At 40.9% G+C, this 18,290-nt stretch overlaps 1 protein-coding gene across 1 annotated transcript in view; it reads left to right on the top strand.

Annotated features, from left to right (window-relative positions):
- Positions 1 to 1,231: 1,231 nt before the first annotated feature.
- NBAS (NBAS subunit of NRZ tethering complex) overlaps positions 1,232 to 18,290 on the top strand; it is a 253,228-nt gene continuing 236,169 nt past the window's right edge. Inside the window, exons 1-7 of the mRNA XM_037528501.2 lie at positions 1,232 to 1,349; positions 3,361 to 3,415; positions 12,492 to 12,528; positions 15,015 to 15,092; positions 15,447 to 15,494; positions 17,342 to 17,384; position 17,775. Of these exons, the coding sequence (XP_037384398.1) occupies positions 1,233 to 1,349; positions 3,361 to 3,415; positions 12,492 to 12,528; positions 15,015 to 15,092; positions 15,447 to 15,494; positions 17,342 to 17,384; position 17,775 (379 nt within the window). The 5' untranslated portion in view covers position 1,232. The remainder of the gene's footprint in view (positions 1,350 to 3,360; positions 3,416 to 12,491; positions 12,529 to 15,014; positions 15,093 to 15,446; positions 15,495 to 17,341; positions 17,385 to 17,774; positions 17,776 to 18,290) is intronic.

Raw genomic sequence — 18,290 nt, forward strand, 5'->3', positions numbered from 1 at the left:
AAAGGAAACCTTTCCCTGTTAAAGAGTCATAGACCTGGAAATGTAAAGTAAATAATAAGTTTGCTTCCTTAATAAGCATATCTAAACAAGGTCTGGCAGCCTGTGGGGCTGATTGATCTCTCAGGCCATCCTCTAAGATGGGTATCCTTCCCCTTTTCCTGTGTCAAGCATTTGTATGCTAACTAACCAACTTTATCAATGTAAAGTGGTTGTGTATAAATGAAACTCTTTGTCTCTAGACCAGTGCTCAGACCTTAGGGGACTGCCCAGTTCTGAGACCTCAGGCATGAGTAATAAAGCTTTCCTGACCTTACCATTCCTGTACCGCTTGCTCTTCCCTGTCCTGGGCAAAAGGCTAGAATTTATTTCTGCAACACCTTCAGACAGGCTTCCTTGCCTTTTCTGAGTTCCCACAGTAACATTCCATGGATAGTTTTCCTTGGCGTCTCTGCCATGGGCTTCCTCCTTGGTATTTCTTTGAAAACCACCCCAGCACTCTTTCTTTCTTTTTTAATTTAAATTTTATTTTTATATTCCCCATACAATTACAACCCCCTTGTTTTGACCCCAATCCCTCCCCTCCCCGCCCCTCACCCCCCATAGTGTGTCTCTGGTTCATAGTTTTTTGTTGATTTTGATTTTTACTTTCTTATAGTTATTCTTTTTCCTGGTCCCTTATTTAGGTTTTCTAGATTCCTGCTATGAGTGAGACCATCCGGTATTTTTCTTTTTCTTTCTGGCTTATTTCGCTGAGCATGATCCCTTTCAGTGCCATCCATGTTGCTGCAAATGGCATGTGTTTATCTTTTTTGAATGCTGAGTAATATTCCATGGTATATATGTACCACATCTTGATCCAGTCATCTATTTTTGGGCATTTGGGTTGTTTCCAAATCTTAGCTATTGTAAACTGCCCAGCACTCTTTCTACAGGTGGGGTAACCCCTGCTGACGGCCCGCAGGCATTTCAGGGGGGGCGCTTGCACCCTTTCTGTGTCACAGAAGCTTCCTGCAGAAGAGAGCTTCAGCTTTGGATCCACTAAGACGAATTTACAAGGACTGCACAGGCCCCGTCGTCCCCTAGACACATAATAGTTCCCATCATAAAAGCGCCAGGCCGCGCTTCCCGCCGCAAAGCCCACACCCTGTGCCACGACTCAGCCGCCGAACGCGGCGGGAAGCTTGGCCCTCGCCGGCCGCCGTAGCGGCTCCTCCGCGCCTGCGCCCGGAAACATGGCGGCGCCCGTGGCCGCGCCGGCGGGGCCGCCCGCCCCTGCGGAGGGCGAGGAGGAGACGATCCTCTACGACCTGCTGGTCAACACCGAGTGGCCTCCGGAGACGGAGGTGCAGGTGAGCCGGGCGCCCGCGGAGCGGCTGCCGGCGGCGCGGGGCCTCGCAAGGAGCCACGTAGCAGAGCCGCGCGGTGCGGGGGGGGGGGAGGTGGGAGGGGGGCTGTTGCCCTGGCAACCGCACCCCGTCTCCCCAGGGGCTCGCGTCCCGTTAGGAGGGGTCCCCAGATTCCTCCTGGGCGCCGAATTCGGTTGTCGGGGACCGATCCTCGCCCGGGGCGTGTACATTTCCATCGTGGGTCCCTGGCGCTCTGCAGGTGCTCGCGGGGCGCAGCCTGGACTGGGGGTGCTCCCCTGACCCCCGGCCGCGCGTCGCCAGGCCGGGCGAGGCTCGCCCTCGTCTGCAGCGGGGGATGACCCCTCTGTCATCTCCACGTTTGCCGACCGCCGCTCCTGCTTGGGACCCGGCGGGGACGGTCCCGTCTGTTGCAGCGAACCGCCCTTCGGGAAGCGCGCAGGGCGCGTCTGGGTCGGTTTCTCACCCCGCGCCCCAAATTCTGAGCCCCGCGCTGGGCGTTCACAGCTGGATGACTTTCTTGAGGCTTGCAGGCCACAGAAGAGACCGTCTAGCAAACGTTTTTGATCACCCAGTGCAGTCTGTTCACTGTCAGCAAAATGCTACCAGAGAGCAGCAGAAGGAGCTGCTGGTTCTGTGCTGGAGCAGGATTTACAGGGCCTGGAGACTTCAGGACCCTGGCTTTTCAGTTGTTCTATAGGGTCTGCCTCCCAGGCACAGGAGGAGAGTAGAACCAGAAAGCCACACTTGTTCTACAGTTACTTTTGTGTGCCTGATTGGTACCAGTTGCTCTTTTAGACTCGGTTTGCTGCGAAATCAGAAAGGACTTTTATTAAAGATCATGGATTCCAGCCCATATGAATTCACTTCTACAACATCATTTCTGAGTGTTTCTTTACTGGAGAAGCTATTAATTTTCCTTTAAAATGTGTATGTGTTTAAACATCCACACTGCAATTTTTGCTTGTCTTGAATGTGTATTTTGTAGGCCAGCAGAGATCTTTCTATATTATTTTTCAAGTATTTACTTTTTGTTTGCCTCGAACAAAGTCAATTTTTGTAATTTATGCGCTGGGATCCCGTTGTCTCTCCTATTGGCTAAAGAAGGATAAGTTTTTGTCCCTTAATACTTGCTGTTAATTACAATAATTTTACAGTGCGCTTAACAATTAAATTGACTTCAAAAAAAGCACAGTGTCATGCATACGAGGAGGTGTGATCCTTCCCTCTGAATCACATGCAATATTGTAAACATATGTCTCCTAAAAACAAAACAAAACACCAAAAGCTCATAGCACTTGTTTTTTTTTTTTTTTTTTTGTCTTGTCCTTCTTGATTTGAACTGTTGAACTAAAAGCTCCTGGAGGGCAGCTACAGCCAAATCTTTATATCCAGCCACAGGACCAGGTTGTTGCATGAAGTGGATGATCAGTTCATGCTTGCTGAGTGAAATAATTTTTCTGTGTTTTTAAGCCATATCTGTCACACTGTATCTCCATTACCTATTAGTATAATTCATTATTTGTAGTGCCTCGTGTTTAAACTTCCCAGTGTTAAGTCTGGGAATTTCATGAAATTACTTAATATAGCCGTTCTTTATTGGTGTGTTAGTAACATTTTCTCTGTGGATGTATAGCAAATATTAGATGAATCTCATAGGATATGAGCTCATTCCTCCATATGGCCCCTTTTCTTGCAAGCAAAACTTGTGTTGGGCCCCTGTAGTCTACCGTATAGACTGTGCTGAATTGTAGCTAGTGTGGCCTTTGCCTTCAGCTACTGGTGTTTTGATTTGGGAAGTTCCCAGCCTTCATTCTGACACCTGTAAGTCTGCCATGCTCACTTTTGCTACCATTGTTCCCAATCCTGCTTCTGCTTGTTTTGTTTCTTTTTAAATACTGGTAACTTGTACATTATTTGCAAATATAACTTTACCCATTGTATAAGCATATTAGAAAATTCTGAAATACAAGTTTTTTTTTTTTCCCAATTGCAGCCCAGAGGCAGCCGAAAACATGGGGCATCCTTTATCATCACAAAAGCAGTTACAGGTAAATAGAGCTTATTTATTTTTCTACATGTAATGATCCAGTTACCAGACTTCTTCCTGCATTTCTTTCAGAACCACTGTTGTAGAAAGTTTAGGGATTTTATTTATTTATTTTTTTTTTAATATTAAATTTTATTTTTATATTCCCCCATACAATTGCAAACGCCCCATTCTGACCCCAATCCTTCCCCTCCCGCCCCCCACCCCCCAACAAGTGTCTCTGGTTCATAGTTTTTTGTTGATTTTGATTTTCACTTCTTATATTCATTTTCCTGGTCCCTTATTAAGTTTTCTAGATTCCTGCTATGAGTGAGACCATCCGGTATTTTTCTTTTTCTTTTTGGCTTATTTCGCTGAGCATGATCCTTCCAGTGCCATCCATGTTGCTGCAAATTGCATGTGTTTATCTTTTTTGAATGCTGAGTAATATTCCATGGTATATATGTACCACATCTTCTTGATCCAGTCATCTATTTTTGGGCATTTGGGTTGTTTCCAAAGCTTAGCTATTGTAAACAGTGCTGCTATAAACATAGGAGTGCAGGTGCTCTTTGGAATTGATGTTTCTGTGTCCTTTGGGTAAATACCTAGGAGTGGAATTGCTGGATCATATGGAAGCTCTATGTTTAGTAGGTCCAGAAATCTCCACACAGCTCTCCATAGTGGTTGGACCAGTTTGCACTCCCACCAACAGTGCACAAGACTTCCTTTTTCTCCACATCCTCGCCAACATTTGTTGTTGCTAGTTTTTTTTTTTTTTTTTTTTTTTTTTTTTAAATATTAAATTTTATTTTTATATTCCCCATACAATTGCAAACGCCCCATTCTGACCCCAATCCTTCCCTCCCCTCCCGCCCCCCACCCCCCAAAAGTGTCTCTGGTTCATAGTTTTTTGTTGATTTTGATTTTCACTTTCTTATATTCATTTTCCTGGTCCCTTATTTAAGTTTTCTAGATTCCTGCTATGAGTGAGACCATCCGGTATTTTTCTTTTTCTTTTTGGCTTATTTCGCTGAGCATGATCCCTTCCAGTGCCATCCATGTTGCTGCAAATGGCATGTGTTTATCTTTTTTGAATGCTGAGTAATATTCCATGGTATATATGTACCACATCTTCTTGATCCAGTCATCTATTTTTGGGCATTTGGGTTGTTTCCAAAGCTTAGCTATTGTAAACAGTGCTGCTATAAACATAGGAGTGCAGGTGCTCTTTGGAATTGATGTTTCTGTGTCCTTTGGGTAAATACCTAGGAGTGGAATTGCTGGATCATATGGAAGCTCTATGTTTAGTAGGTCCAGAAATCTCCCACAGCTCTCCATAGTGGTTGGACCAGTTTGCACTCCCACCAACAGTGCACAAGAGTTCCTTTTTCTCCACATCCTCGCCAACATTTGTTGTTGCTAGTTTTTTTAATATGTGCCATTCTCACTGGTGTGAGATGGTATCTCATGGTAGTTTTGATTTGCATTTCCCTGATTACAAGTGATGTTGAACATTTTTTCATATGTCTGTTGGCCATTTGCATTTCCTCTTCAGAGAAGTTTCTTTTTAGCTCTTCTGCCCATTTTTTGACTGGATTATTTTCTTTGTTGTTGCTGAGTCTCATCAGCTCTTTGCAGATTTTTGTGATCAGTCCTTTATCATTAGTGTTGGGTGCAAAAATGTTCTCCCAGTTGGTGGGGTTTCTCTTTGTTTTTGTTATTGTCTCTTTTGCTGTGCAGAAGCTCTTTAATTTGATGTAGTCCCAGCTGTTTATCTTTCTCTTCACTATCACTGCTTTGGGTGATGTGTCTGTAAAGATGTCTTTGATGTGCAAATCCCGTAGTGTTTCGCCTATATTTCCTTCTATGTATTTTATGGTTTCAGGTCTTATGTCTAGTTCTTTAATCCATTTTGAGTTGATTTTTGTGTATGGTGTGAGGTAGTGGTCAAGCTTCATTCTTTTGCATGTAGCGACCCAGTTTTCCCAGCACCATTTATTGAACAAACTTTCTTTGCTCCAATGCATAGTCTTTGCTCCTTTGTCAAAGATTAGTTGACCATAAATCTGTGGGTTTATTTCTGGATTTTCTATTCGATTCCATTGGTCTGTATGTCTGTTCTTGTTCCAATACCATGCAGTTTTGATGATTATGGCTTTGTAGTATAGTTTGAAGTCTGGGAGTGTGATGCCTCCATTTCCTTTTTTTTTTTTTCAGTAGAGCTTTGGCTATTCGGGGTTTTTGGTGATTCCATATGAATTTCATCAATAATTGTTCTATTTCTTTGAAGAATGCCATTGAGATTTTGATTGGAATAGCATTGAATCTGTATATTGCTTTTGGTAGGATGGCCATTTTAATAATGTTTATTCTTCCAATCCATGAGCAGGGGATGTCTTTCCATTTCTTGTGTCTTCTTCTATTTCTTTTAACAGTGTTTTATAGTTTTCTTTGTATAGGTCCTTTACCTCTTTTGTTAGATTTATTCCCAAATATTTGATTTTTTTTTTTTTTAAATGTATTTCTTTTTTTTTTTTTTTTTTTTTTTATTTTTTCTAGGCATGTTTTATTTATTTGTTTGTTTGTTTGTTTATACATGCACTGGGTACAGTCAGAAGTGCGGGAGGGTGAGAGAATTCACCAGAGCGGGGAGCAGAACAGGCAGAAGGACCGAAGTACACTGCTGAGGGGAGCAGCGGGCGGCAGGAGAGGTCTGCGCGCCATGTGGGACCCTCCTCCAGTGGCCGGGGAGTAGCCGGGGATCGATCCGGTGCTGCAGAGGCCGCGGGCAGCTTCGCAACCCAGCGCTCAACCGCTGCGCCACCGGGGAGGCCCAATATTTGATTTTTTTTGTTTCGATAATAAAAGGGGTGGTTTTTTTGATTTCTTCTTCTTCAGATTTATTGTTTGTGTATAGGAAGGCTACTGACTTTTGTGTGTTGATTTTGTACTGCCACTTTACTGAATTGATTGATGAGTTGAATTAGTTTTTCTGTGGAGATTTTTTGGGTTCTCTTGTATATGATCATATCATCTGCAAATAGTGATAGTTTTGACTTCTTCTTTTCCTATTTGGATTCCTTGGATGTCTTTCTCTTGTCTTATTGCTCTGGCTAGGACTTCCAGTATTATATTGAAAAGCAGTGGTGAGAGTGGACATCCTTGTCTTGTTCCAGATCTTAATGGAATTGCTTTCAGCTTTCACACCATTGAGAATGATACTGGCTGTTGGCTTGTCATAGATTGCCTTTATGATTTTTGAGGTATGTGTCCTTGTATCCCAGAATTTCAAGGGCTTTTATCATGAAGGGTGTTGCACTTTGTCGAAAGCTTTCTCAGCATCTATTGATATTATCAGATGGTTTTTAATATTTCGTTTTGTTGATGTGTTGGATAAATTGATTGATTTTCGGATGTTAAACCATCCTTGCCCCTGGAATGATCCAACTTGGTCGTGGTGAATTTATCTTATGGATACATTGTTGGATTCTGATAGCTAAAATTTTATTGAGGATTTTTGCATCAGTGTTCATTAGGGAGATTGGCCTATAGTTTTCCTTTTTTGTGTTGTCCTTATTCGGTTTTGGTATTAGTGTAATATTGGCTTCATAGAACGTGTTTGGTATGGTCCCTTCCTTCTCAATTTTTTGGAAGAGTTTGTGAAGGATAGGCACTAATTCGTCTCTGAATGTTTGGTAGAATTCATTTGTAAATCCATCAGGTCCTGGGCTTTTGTTTTGGGGAGGTTTTTAATTACCCATTTCAATTTCGCTGCTTGTAATGGTCTGTTTAGGTGTTCTATTTCTTCTTTAGCTAGTTTGGGTGATTGTAGAGTTTAGAATTTGTCCATCTCCTCTAGATTGTTGAACTGGTTTCCATATAACTGTGCATAGTAGTTACTGATTATTCTTTTGATTTCTGCTGTGTCCGTTGTGATTTCTCCTCTTTCATTTATGATCCTGTGTATTTGTGCTTTCTCCCTTTTTTCCTTTGTGAGCCTGGCTAGGGTTTTGTCTTTTTATTTATTTTTTCAAAGAACCAGCTCTTGGTTTCATTGGATCTTTTGGATTGTTTTTTATGTTTCAAATTCATTTATTTCTGCTTTGGTTTTTATTATTTCTTTTCTTCTACTGGTTCTGGGGTTTTTTTGTTGTTCTTTTTCTAGATCTTTGAGCTTCGAGATTAGGTTGTTTCTTTGAGTTCTTTCTTGTTTTTTAATGTGAGCTTCTATTGCTATATATTTTCCTCTTATTACTGCTTTTGCTGCATCCCATACATTTAGGATATTGGTGTCCTCCTTGTCATTCAATTCAAAGAATTTTTTAATTTCTTCTTTGATCTCCTCGTTATCCAGTGGTCTTCCAGTAGTGTGGCTTTTTAATCTCCATGAGGTAGGATAGTTCCTTGCCTTCTTTTTATGATTTATTTCTAGTTTGATGCCTTCGTGGTCAGAAAAGATGGTTGGTATGATTTCAATCTTGGTGTATCTGTTGATGTTTGTCTTGTGCCCAGTATGTGGATCGATCCTGGAGAATGATCCATGTGCGCTTGAGAAAAATGTGTACTCCGTTTTTTTTTGGGTTTAGTGTTCTATAGATGTCTGTTAAGCCCAAATGCTCTAGGTCCTTATTTAGAGCTTTAGTTTCTTTACTTATTTTTTGTCTTGTTGATCTATCCATTGTTGATAGTGGTGTGTTGAAGTCTCCCACTACATATGTGTTTTCTCTGATGTCTGTTTTCAGAGAGGACAACAGTTGTCTGATATATTTTGGTGCTCTTTCTTTGGTGAGTATATGTTAATGAGTGTTATTTCTTCTTGAAGTATTGTCCCCTTAATCATAATGTAGTGACCATTGGGGTCTCTTTTTATTTTTTTGAGTTTGAAGTCTGTTTTATCTGATATAAGTATAGCTGTTCCTGCTTTCTTTTTTGGCCCATTTGCTTGTAGGATTGTTTTCCATCCTTTGACTTTGAGCCTATTTTTATCTTTTGTAGCTAAATGTGTTTCCTGGAGACAGCAAAAGGTTGGGTTTTGTTTCTTAATCCAGGCTGCAACTCTGTGTCTTTTTATTGAAGAGTTTAGTCCATTTACATTTAGAGTTAATATTGATATGTTAGCATCTGTATTTGCCATTATGTTTGTCTTTCCTTTGATTTTATTTATTTATTCTTTAATAACTTTTTTTTTTTTTGGTCTTCTTTCGTTGTTATTCGTCCCTCTGAGGTTCTGGCTTTAGGATTCCTTGTAGTATTTTTTGGAGTGGGGGGTTAGTCGCAATGAAATTCCGGAGTTTCTCTTTGTCTGGGAAGGTCCATATTCTTTCTTCATGGAGGAAAGAGAGCTTTGCAGGATAGAGTATTCTTTGTTGGCATCTGTTTTCTTGGAGTCTGTTGACTATGTCCCTCCACTCTCTCCTTGCCCGTAGTGTTTCTTCAGAGAAGTCTGATGTCAGCCTGATTGGTTTTCCTTTGAATGTTATCTGTTTCTTCCCTCTTGTCAGCTTCATTATTTTTTCCTTGTCCTGGATTCTTGGGAGCTTTACTATTATGTGTCTTGCTGTGTTTTTTTCCTTTCGTCGTGGAAGTTTGGTGTTCTTCTTGCTTCTTGTATATCAATTTTCAGCTCCTTCTTCTCATTTGGGAAGTTCTCTTCAATTATATCCATGAATATTTTCTCTGTTCCTACATCTCTCTCCTCTCCTTCTGGAATTCCTATAACTCTATATTTTCCTTCCTCATGGAGTCAGATAGTTCCCGAAGTCTTTCTTCATTCTTTTTCCTTCGTACTTCTCTTTCCTTTTCTGTTTTGGTTCTTTTTATTTCTGTGTCTTCAAGATTACTTATTCGTTCTTCCATTTCATCTATTCTGCTTTCATTGCTTTTCCCAGAGTTCTTTAGTTCCTCCATTAATTCTTTGATCTCCTGCATTCTCTTACTTCCCTCTTTAGGGACTCAATTTCCTTCTTCTGATCTATCACTTTTTTAATCATGGCAATTTTAAATTCTCTTTCTGGAAGGCTCAGAAGTTCTTCCAAGTTGCTGTCGTTGCAATCTGGGGAGTGGTTTTCTTTTTGTGGTGTGCTTCTTTCCTGAGGAGTTTTTAGGTTGCGTGTGGTTCTTCTACTCCCTACTGTCTGTTTTCTAATTTGTCGTATGCGTTGGGACACTGTGTTGCTCGGACTGACTGACATCTTGGGTGAACTTCTCCGCTCCCCTCTGGCTCTTCCAGGAGCCATCTCTGTCTTCTGGGGGAGCTTTCTGCTGGTTTTAGGCAGTTTTTACTGAAGAAATATCCCTGTTCTCAAATGGCGAAGCGGGATGCAGTCCCTGCGCCTCCGGATTCAGGCACACTCTTCTGCGCCCCCGGTCTGCCCCAGACGTGGGTGCCTGCTCCCTCTGTGGGCTCAGACTGCTGGTCGGAAGGGGCCTGGCGTGGAATAACTTCCCGGCTGGCCACTGCAGAAGCCTTCTGCCCTTTTCAAGCAGTCTTAAGAAATTTCCTGTTCTATGGGGTGTTAGTGACTTTTTTTTCCTGGTCACTAGGTGGCGCCAGAGATCTCTCCTATTGTCCTTGGGGGGCTGTTTTTCGTCCCCCCCACCCCGTGGGACAGGGAACAGAGTGGGAATGGTAGGGTACACCTCAACAGCTTTGGGGTGCTGTGTCTGCCTTGTGCCCCACCGTCGTGGAGAACCCACGGCCCTAATTTCGTGCCCCGGGTCTCAGTTCAAAGCCCTCAGTTCCAGGACGCGGGCTGTAGCCCAGTTCAGTGGCGCGGGAATGGCGCCTTTTGCACAGCTCCCGTGCCTGGGCGCCTGGTTCCTGCTCACTCAGGGAGGGACCTTCCCCTCAGTGAGGACCTCCGCGCGTCTCCCCGCAAGCCTAGGTCGTAGGCGCGGGGACCTGGGCAGCCGAGATCCAGGTCTGCACTTGCTTTTCAAGCTCCCCGAGCGCGCCGCGTTTCCGCGCCAGCTTACCGGCAGCCCGGGCTGTGTGCGCGTCTCCCGGGGTCTTTGTTCTTCTCTAATGGCGCCCGGAGCCGTTCGCTCACCGCCGCGGCGGATCCTGCAGGGTTCGCCTCAGCTCCCGTTCACGGGGTGTGGTGGCTGCAATAGTTCCTTTCCACTCACAGTCCCGCTTGCTGCGTCGTTTGTTCTTGTTGGTTGTTTTGGTTTGTTGTTTTTCTCCCTCTCTGCCGGTCGGAGAGTGCCGCCTCTGTGGGCGGGGGAGGGGAGCAGGGTTCTGCGCTTCCCTCCCTTCTAGTCCTCTTTTATGGCCACTTTCTTCTTCGGGTAGTTCGCTGGAGTCATCCGTTTATCTTCCGTGTCCCAGTTCTCACTGGGACCTGCCGCTTTTCCTCCCTATTCACTTTTTTTAATGGGAGATCTTACTCGCAGCGTCTCCTCGCCGCCATGTTGCTCCGCCCCCTCTCAGTTTAGGGATTTTAAAATGTGTTCTTCAGACTTTCTTGTAGTGCTTGATGGAAGTGAATAGCATATACATTACCTGAGTTTAATTATGTATGTAGGCAGTGAGGGTCTTCCATACATTAATTAGCATAATATTACCATACCAACAGGGTAGGTGCTATTACATTTGTCTTTAGATGAGGAAATTTGCCCAAGTTCATTTGTTTGGATTTAGCTGCATTTCTAGTTCCAAAGCCCATCCTTATTTTACTGGCAAATTTGAACTGCTTAAAAGTAGAAAATTCAGTTTCTAGAATTGAGTTCTTAAAATTAACTATAATTTTTGTCTTCTGATATAAGAAGCACTACCATATTCAATTTTCATTATCACAAAAGCTTTAAATTTTGGAAATTTGGGGCCTCCTTGGTGGCGCAAGGGGTTAAGCACTGCACTGTGAAGAAATCTGCAGCCTCTGCAGCACAAGTTCCATCCCCGGCCGGCCAGGGAGCAACCCACATGGCGAAGCAGACCTCTCCTGTCTCGCCTGCTGCTCCCCTCAGCAGTGTATTTCAGTCAGTCTGCCTGTTCTACTCCCTACTCTGTCTCTGGTGAATCCTCTTACCCTCCCACATCGCTGGCCTGTACCCAGCTCTTGTATGCACAAATAAATAAAAATTAAAAAAAAGATTTTGGAAATTTGGAAAATGAACATAAGTAGAAAAATTTATTGTAGAAAAATTGGAATAAATCATTACTCATTTTACCACTCAGAGATAATCTGTTATAATTTAGACCTTTTTCCCTTGACATGCACATTCACACATATACATATATTTTATTTATTTATTTATTTATTTATTTATTTATTTATTTATTTATTTAGTGGGACCCTTGCTGGCGGCTGGGGAATGAACCAGCGCTGCAGAGGTTGCGGGCAGCCTCGCAGCCCAGCGCTCAACCTCTGCGCCACCAGAGGGGGCCCTATACATATATTTTAAATAGGATCATGTAAAACATTTTTTTGATAGTGTAGTACATACAGATTTTGTTTCCAGTTTTTGTTCCAATTTTAGGTATTATTTTAAAAATCTTTGCTGCAACGTAAAAAAAGTCATCTAAAATTTTAAATACCAAAAAAAAAATAAAATAAAATTTTAAGTACTGAAGTCTTTTACAAACTTTACAATACTTTGATAGTCATAGAAAATGCCAATACAAATACTTTGTTTTTTTTTTTTTTTTTTTTTCCAAATAGTTTGGTATTTTAAAGGGACTAGAATATTACGGCTAGTCTATAGTTTAAAGCCCTTAGCTGAAATTTAGCATCTCAAATCATTTTTTTCTTTTCATATTGTCAAGAGATTGTTCAAAGTTTTGAAAAACACAAACTTGGAACTTAATATAAACAGGCACATGGTCTTGTAAAAATTATGGTGTATGTTAGGTATATTTATTCTCTTACATTAAGAATTGTGTTCCTTATGCCTGCTCTGGCTCTGGTGGATTCACTCACCCTCCCACGCTTCTGACTGTACCCAGTGCTTGTAAAAAAAAAGAATTGTGTTCTCCATGTTTTGTTTTGTAATGACTCGGCCCATAGTGTACTTTAGATTGTCTTCAACCTAACTTGAAATTGAGTCCTAAAGAGTAGTTCATTCATATTTTGCTTTCTTTCTTTTTCTTGCAGATTGCTTACTATTTTTACGCCAATACATCTGGTATAGGTGAGTTGTCAAGTCTTCAAAGACAGTGTGAACTTCCAGTACAACAATATTACCTGCTTATGACTTAAATTGCTCTAATTGAACCCCACCTCGATTGAGAGATAGCTAGATGCTGAAATCAGGTGAGCCCCATTTGTTCACTAGACATCTCAGACAAGTGGCAGACCCTGGAGAGAGTTCTCAGTAGCTGCAGGGTGATTTCTGCTTCCCTAGTCAGTGTTTAGAGAATCTCACCACAGCGTCTGTTGTCTCTGATGAATGTGCTCAACGCTCAGCCTTATCTGAAAGCCCACATGCTAGCTCTCTACCTTGATATTTTTGTTCTTATATGTCAACTGTGGCGGCCAATATTCAGGGGCTGTGCATGAGAGCAGCTTATTTAGCCTTCATGTATTGTTCTTTTTAATTCTTTGACTGTTGAGTATGTTTTTGGACATGGTGCTAATTTAAAGTCGCAAAGAAATGATTATTCCGACAAGGGATGTAACTCTGCTTTTAGGTACGTAGGTAGGAATTGTTTTATAGAATTTTACCAGATTGCCTTTTCTTGAGAACATCTGATCTTAAAATCTCCAGAGATAAGCAGTTCTATAAAAGAGACCTTTGGCTCGCCTCAAGTATGAGTGAAAGATTTTCCTGCCTTTATTCCTGGTGTGTGTAATCTATGTGCACGTGTGCACATATGTAGATATTTTTTATTTCGCTTTTATTTTATTTTTATTTCACTTTGTCTTCCTTTATTGGGATGTGGGGGTAATGTAGAGAGATTGGGGAGGTAGCAAGTTGGTTAGAAGGAAAGATAAGCTCGTTTTCTGAGCTTGCCGGGCTGTTGCTTGCTAGTCCTGAAACACCCACACAGGAGGTCAGAGGGGGGGTCTGTTTAGCTTGCTCTGGGACAGTAAATCCTTTTATTACCTGTCGAGAAGGCGGACTTGACCAGTGCGCTGTGTGAGAGCCCTGGAAGGTCAGACATGAGTAGGTGTCTTCTCTGAGAAGTCCCTTTCCTTGAACTGGCCCCAGTGCCCGGTGCACAGATTGTGAGCCCGCTGATTATCTAATCAGCTACGTCAGTGTGTGCCTTTCTAAAAGATTGAGTTCAGTTTTTGCCCCTGAGTTTATAATAATTAAACCTGAAGGTTTTGGGGCCAGTATTTCAAGTGGTTTCTTCTTTTTTTAAGTTTCATCTTGTAATTGTGAAATATAAATGGATTGAGAATCTTAGCTAGTAATAAACCTGTATGTGACATAGCTACATCTGAATTAAAACACTTGTTGCTCTGTTTTGCCATATTTGCTTCAGATAGCCCTCTCTTTCTGTAAAATGTTTTATAAGTTGCTCCCCTTTACCCGCCCGCCCATAACTCTCCCTCCCAATCCTTGTGTTCTCCTTTTCCCTCTGGAGAAATGATTGCACTCATTTAATGCTATCATTAATGTGCCTGTTTCTTATCTTTATTAGAACATTTCTATAATCGTCTCCTGGTATTTTTTAAAAAAAGAGCATAATTACACTGAATGTATATTATTAACGTTTTTATGTTTTTGTGTTTTCTAATTTCTGTTTTGTGTTTTCTAATTCCCATAAAATTTTCTTTTCCTTGATCTGTCATCTTACTGTTTTTGTTTACTTTTTTCCATCTATTTTTTTGATTTCTTCATGTGCTGCTCCTCTAGTTTGTTTTGTCTGCTGATTCACTTACGGTGGAACATTTCCTCATCTTATATCGTGAGTTTGTGCTTGGGGAGTCTTGATTCACACTACTAAAGGGCACTTGCAGCCTTATGTAGGCTTATGTTCTTGCTTTCTCACAGGAGACCTTATTCACATCCCCTTGTAGGCCAGAATTCTGGGCAGACTTGGGATTCCTCAAAATTTCTCTGGGCTGCTGTGAGGTTTATCTAGTTCTCTAGTCATTGATGGTGCAGTTATTTGAAGTTCCTGGCTCTACAGTAGTCTCATTTCTATCTTTTCTGTGGCCCCTTCTGCCCCTTCTGTGGCTTGTAGGCTTATTTCCTGTGTGCTAAGTAGCTCCGTTTTGGTTTCCTGTCCCTGTATCCAGTGCCAGATTTTCATATCCCTTTTCATTTCTAGTACTTGGAGAGTTTCTCTCTTGTGAGTTTAGCTGTACACTAGAATATTTTTGTTAAGTGAAAATTTCTGAATGTGCATAGCAAGAAGGTTCCAGGTAAGATCCCTTTGCTGTGTTACTGGCACCCTAGATATCTTTTTCTCAGAAGGATATAATATTTATGCAGTTGAATACATCACCCATCATGGTTTTCGGAAGAAAGAAATGTATGTGATCAAATTTCAGATATCTAATTAGTAACTTTTGGTTTGAGATTTACCAAAATTCAAATTTGATATTTTAGTGGGAAAAATGTACCAAACTGTCTCTGCAGAGCTGTATGCTGTTTTAAAGTATTTGCCTGCATATGTGTTTTCATGATTTGGTTTTAAGCTACCTAATGTGTTGCGGTTTCAGCCCTGCACCTTTTTTGCTCCCTGATGGACTGGTTCGCTTGGTTAATAAACAGATAAACTGGCATTTGGTACTTGCAAGGTAAGGATGTGTAAATTTCTTACTATGCTTTTCTCCTTGGATTAGCATTTAAATTTCATTAAGGATGTTAATTTTGAGATCCTTATCGTTTGCTGTTTCGATTTTTATTGTATATAAGTTCTTTTTGTCACATATGATTAATATTGTTTGGATGTGTTAACTCAGGTTATATCAAATCATTTTGTATGCTTTTGTGTCCATATACTCATCTAATTGTAAGGTTCAAGAGGTGGATAATTAAAGCCTGTGAAAAAACTAAAAATGATTTTAACTCCTTAAAATAATTCCACTTTTGTTGAAGACTGCTAGAAATATTCATACAGATTTTTAAAATATTTTTCTTCCCCATGAAAGCAATGGAAAACTTCTGGCTGCGGTTCAAGATCAGTGTGTGGAGATCAGGTAATTGTTACTATTATTCATTTTCAAAATTTCCCTTGAGAAAACCTTTATGTGATGAATGAGAACTAGGATTTTTAAAAGGAGTTATATTTAAAGGGATTTATTATTAACTCACAAATTTTGTGAGGTGTCAACAGATTCCTTATGTCGATTAGAGTATAAAAGATATATTCCGAGAGTAACACACTCATCCTCCTACTTCCCCAGATCATTCCTTTGCCTTGTTAGAAAAATTACTTTCTTGGTAGATGAAGCACATCTTCCAGACTGAAAAATTGCTCTTGGTTAGCCAGTTTCTGCTAAATCAGCTAAGCAGATACTCAGGAAAGTGTAAACACATCCGGGGGCTGCTTTGCTCTTGGCATAAGCTGTGGATGGAATCGGGTCTGCAGAAGACCAGGGTCACTTCTCACTCTGTTCTTCAGGACAGGAATTTTTTTTTTTTTTAAAACAGATGTTATTTTTATTTATTTATTTTTAAATATTTATTTATTTATTTATACAAGAACCAGGGTACAGGACAGATGTGTGGGAGGATGAGAGGATTCACCAGAGACAGAGCTGGGAACAGAACAGGCAGACTGACCGAAATACACTGCTGAGGGGAGCAGCGTGCACGACAGGAGAGGTCTGCCATGCCATGTGGGACCCTCACCTGGCCAGCTGGGATTGAACTAGCACTGCAGAGGCTGTAGACAGCTTCAAAGCGCTGTGCTCAACCGCCTGCGCCACCAGGGGACGCCCTTCAGGACAGGAATTTTGCATGCACATCTGGAAGACTTCTCTAAGCTGGGCTTTTCATATAAACGATATAATGATAGCAACTAACTCAGGAAAAACTTTTTTATTCTTTGTTCTTTTATAACTGAAGTAACTGTTGGTTCATAGGGTTATGTAGGCTTTGGGTATCAATCTTGTAAATCAATATCTGTATGTACTACATTCTTCTTGCCACTAGAAATAACTTTCCATTCTCCACCATATAGTTGACTTCTTTACCTGGTTTGCCACCCCCACTTCCCCTTCCCTTCTGGTAACAATTATTTTGTCACAGTCTAAAATTTTTTGAATTTTTTTATCATTTGTTTTCTTTTTTTTTTTTTTAGAGGAGGTGTATTTAAAGGGATTTTATGAATTATTTTCTCCCTTTTTTTTACTATACGTGAGTGAAATCATAGGCTGTTTGTCTTGTTCCATCAACTTATTTCACTAAGCATAGTACCCTCTAGTTCCATCTACGTTGTTGCAAATGGCAGGATTTCATCTTTGGAGTCTCATAGAATTCCATGGCATATCTGTACATCTTTTATCCACTCATCTGTTTCCCTAGCGTTTTACCTTCCCTTTAACATAATAGGTGCTGACTTTATGTTTGATGAGTTAAGTGGTGTTTGCAAGTGGAACAGGGGAAGCAGATGCTCAGAGGGCATTGCAGGGCTTCACCCACTGCCTTGCTCAGAGTTGGCACTTGGCTGCTTTTGTTGAATGCATGTAGACACACACACACTTGGCAGTGATCTTTGCCCGTGGAATTGTCCTTGAGCAAAAATGGTGAAATGATCAGCAAAGTAGGAAAGTAGATCCCCGAAGTATATCAGTAGTGACTCAGTTCTCCAGTCAGATTTCTAGGATTTGTTCTTGTAATATCCACATAAAAGTGACACCATCTGGTGTTTGTCTTTCTCCTTCAATTTATTTTGTTCAGCATCATTCCCTCCCAACTCCAGCCATGTTGTTGCAAATAGCAAGAGTTTACCTTTTTTTATAGCTGAGTAGTATTCTATTGTGTGCATATATGCTATGATAAAGCTATTATGATAAAATTTAATTTTGCACATATTTTGCAGATCTGCAAAAGACGACTTTACATCTATTATTGGAAATGCCAAGGTAAGAATTTCCAAAATATTCTAAAAATGATGATTTCCAATCTGTGGTCGTTTACAGTGTTTCCTGAAAGTCGGGATAGATATTGAATACTTATTAACATGAATTATTATATTGTTTATTATTGTAATTAAAAAAATCTTAACTGATTTCTCATATGGCCTAAATGGTTTGCTTTAAGATGTCCTTTTTGGAGAGATTTGAAATTGGGTCTGATGTTTTCAAAACGCTCTAAACCAGCTGGGGATAAAAGGAGGTGTCTATAGTCTTTGACTTTGAAATCAAGGCAGAAAGAAATATATGTGTAAGTCAAGAGTGGGTTACATACAGATCAGTATAAGCAAATGTCTAGAATTTGATCATTTTTTGATATAGTCAGTACACATTTGCAAGGGTGTTTATAATGTTTATGAACTGTTTTACTGGTGCGAAGGGTATGATTGTAAGCCAAGAGGTCTCGCCCTATACCTCTCTAGTGTCTACAGATGCTCAATATGTAATTATAAACTTTGACTAATCTATTGAAAGCAAGACACAGAGATGGTGATTTTTTTTTTTAAAGATGGGTGTGAGATGAGACTGAGGAGAAATAGTGGCTTTTGGAAAGCAAATTTAAGAATGAGTAGAAGTCGGCATAAGGCTGAGGAGCATTTCATTCTGCAGAAGGAGTAGCTGGAAAGGCAGTGGGAACCTTATAGGAGAAAACTAAATCTGAGGGCGCCTTTAGGTAAATGCATCTTTTACAATATTTAGTTTATAGACAGGCAGCCCTGTCTGCCCTCGTGTTAAGTTGGTTTACTAGTGGAGCAGCTGTAGAAGTCACAGCGAACCTAACCATATTCATTAGGATGATGACAGATATTTACAGTGTCCTTCCTGAGTACCACGCTGTATTAGTGCTTTACTGAA

The sequence above is a fragment of the Talpa occidentalis genome, unplaced genomic scaffold (genome assembly GCF_014898055.3).
Source record: "Talpa occidentalis isolate TD23 unplaced genomic scaffold, MPIMG_talOcc4v2.1 talOcc4.5, whole genome shotgun sequence".
In the NCBI taxonomy this organism is placed as follows: Eukaryota; Metazoa; Chordata; class Mammalia; order Eulipotyphla; family Talpidae; genus Talpa; species Talpa occidentalis.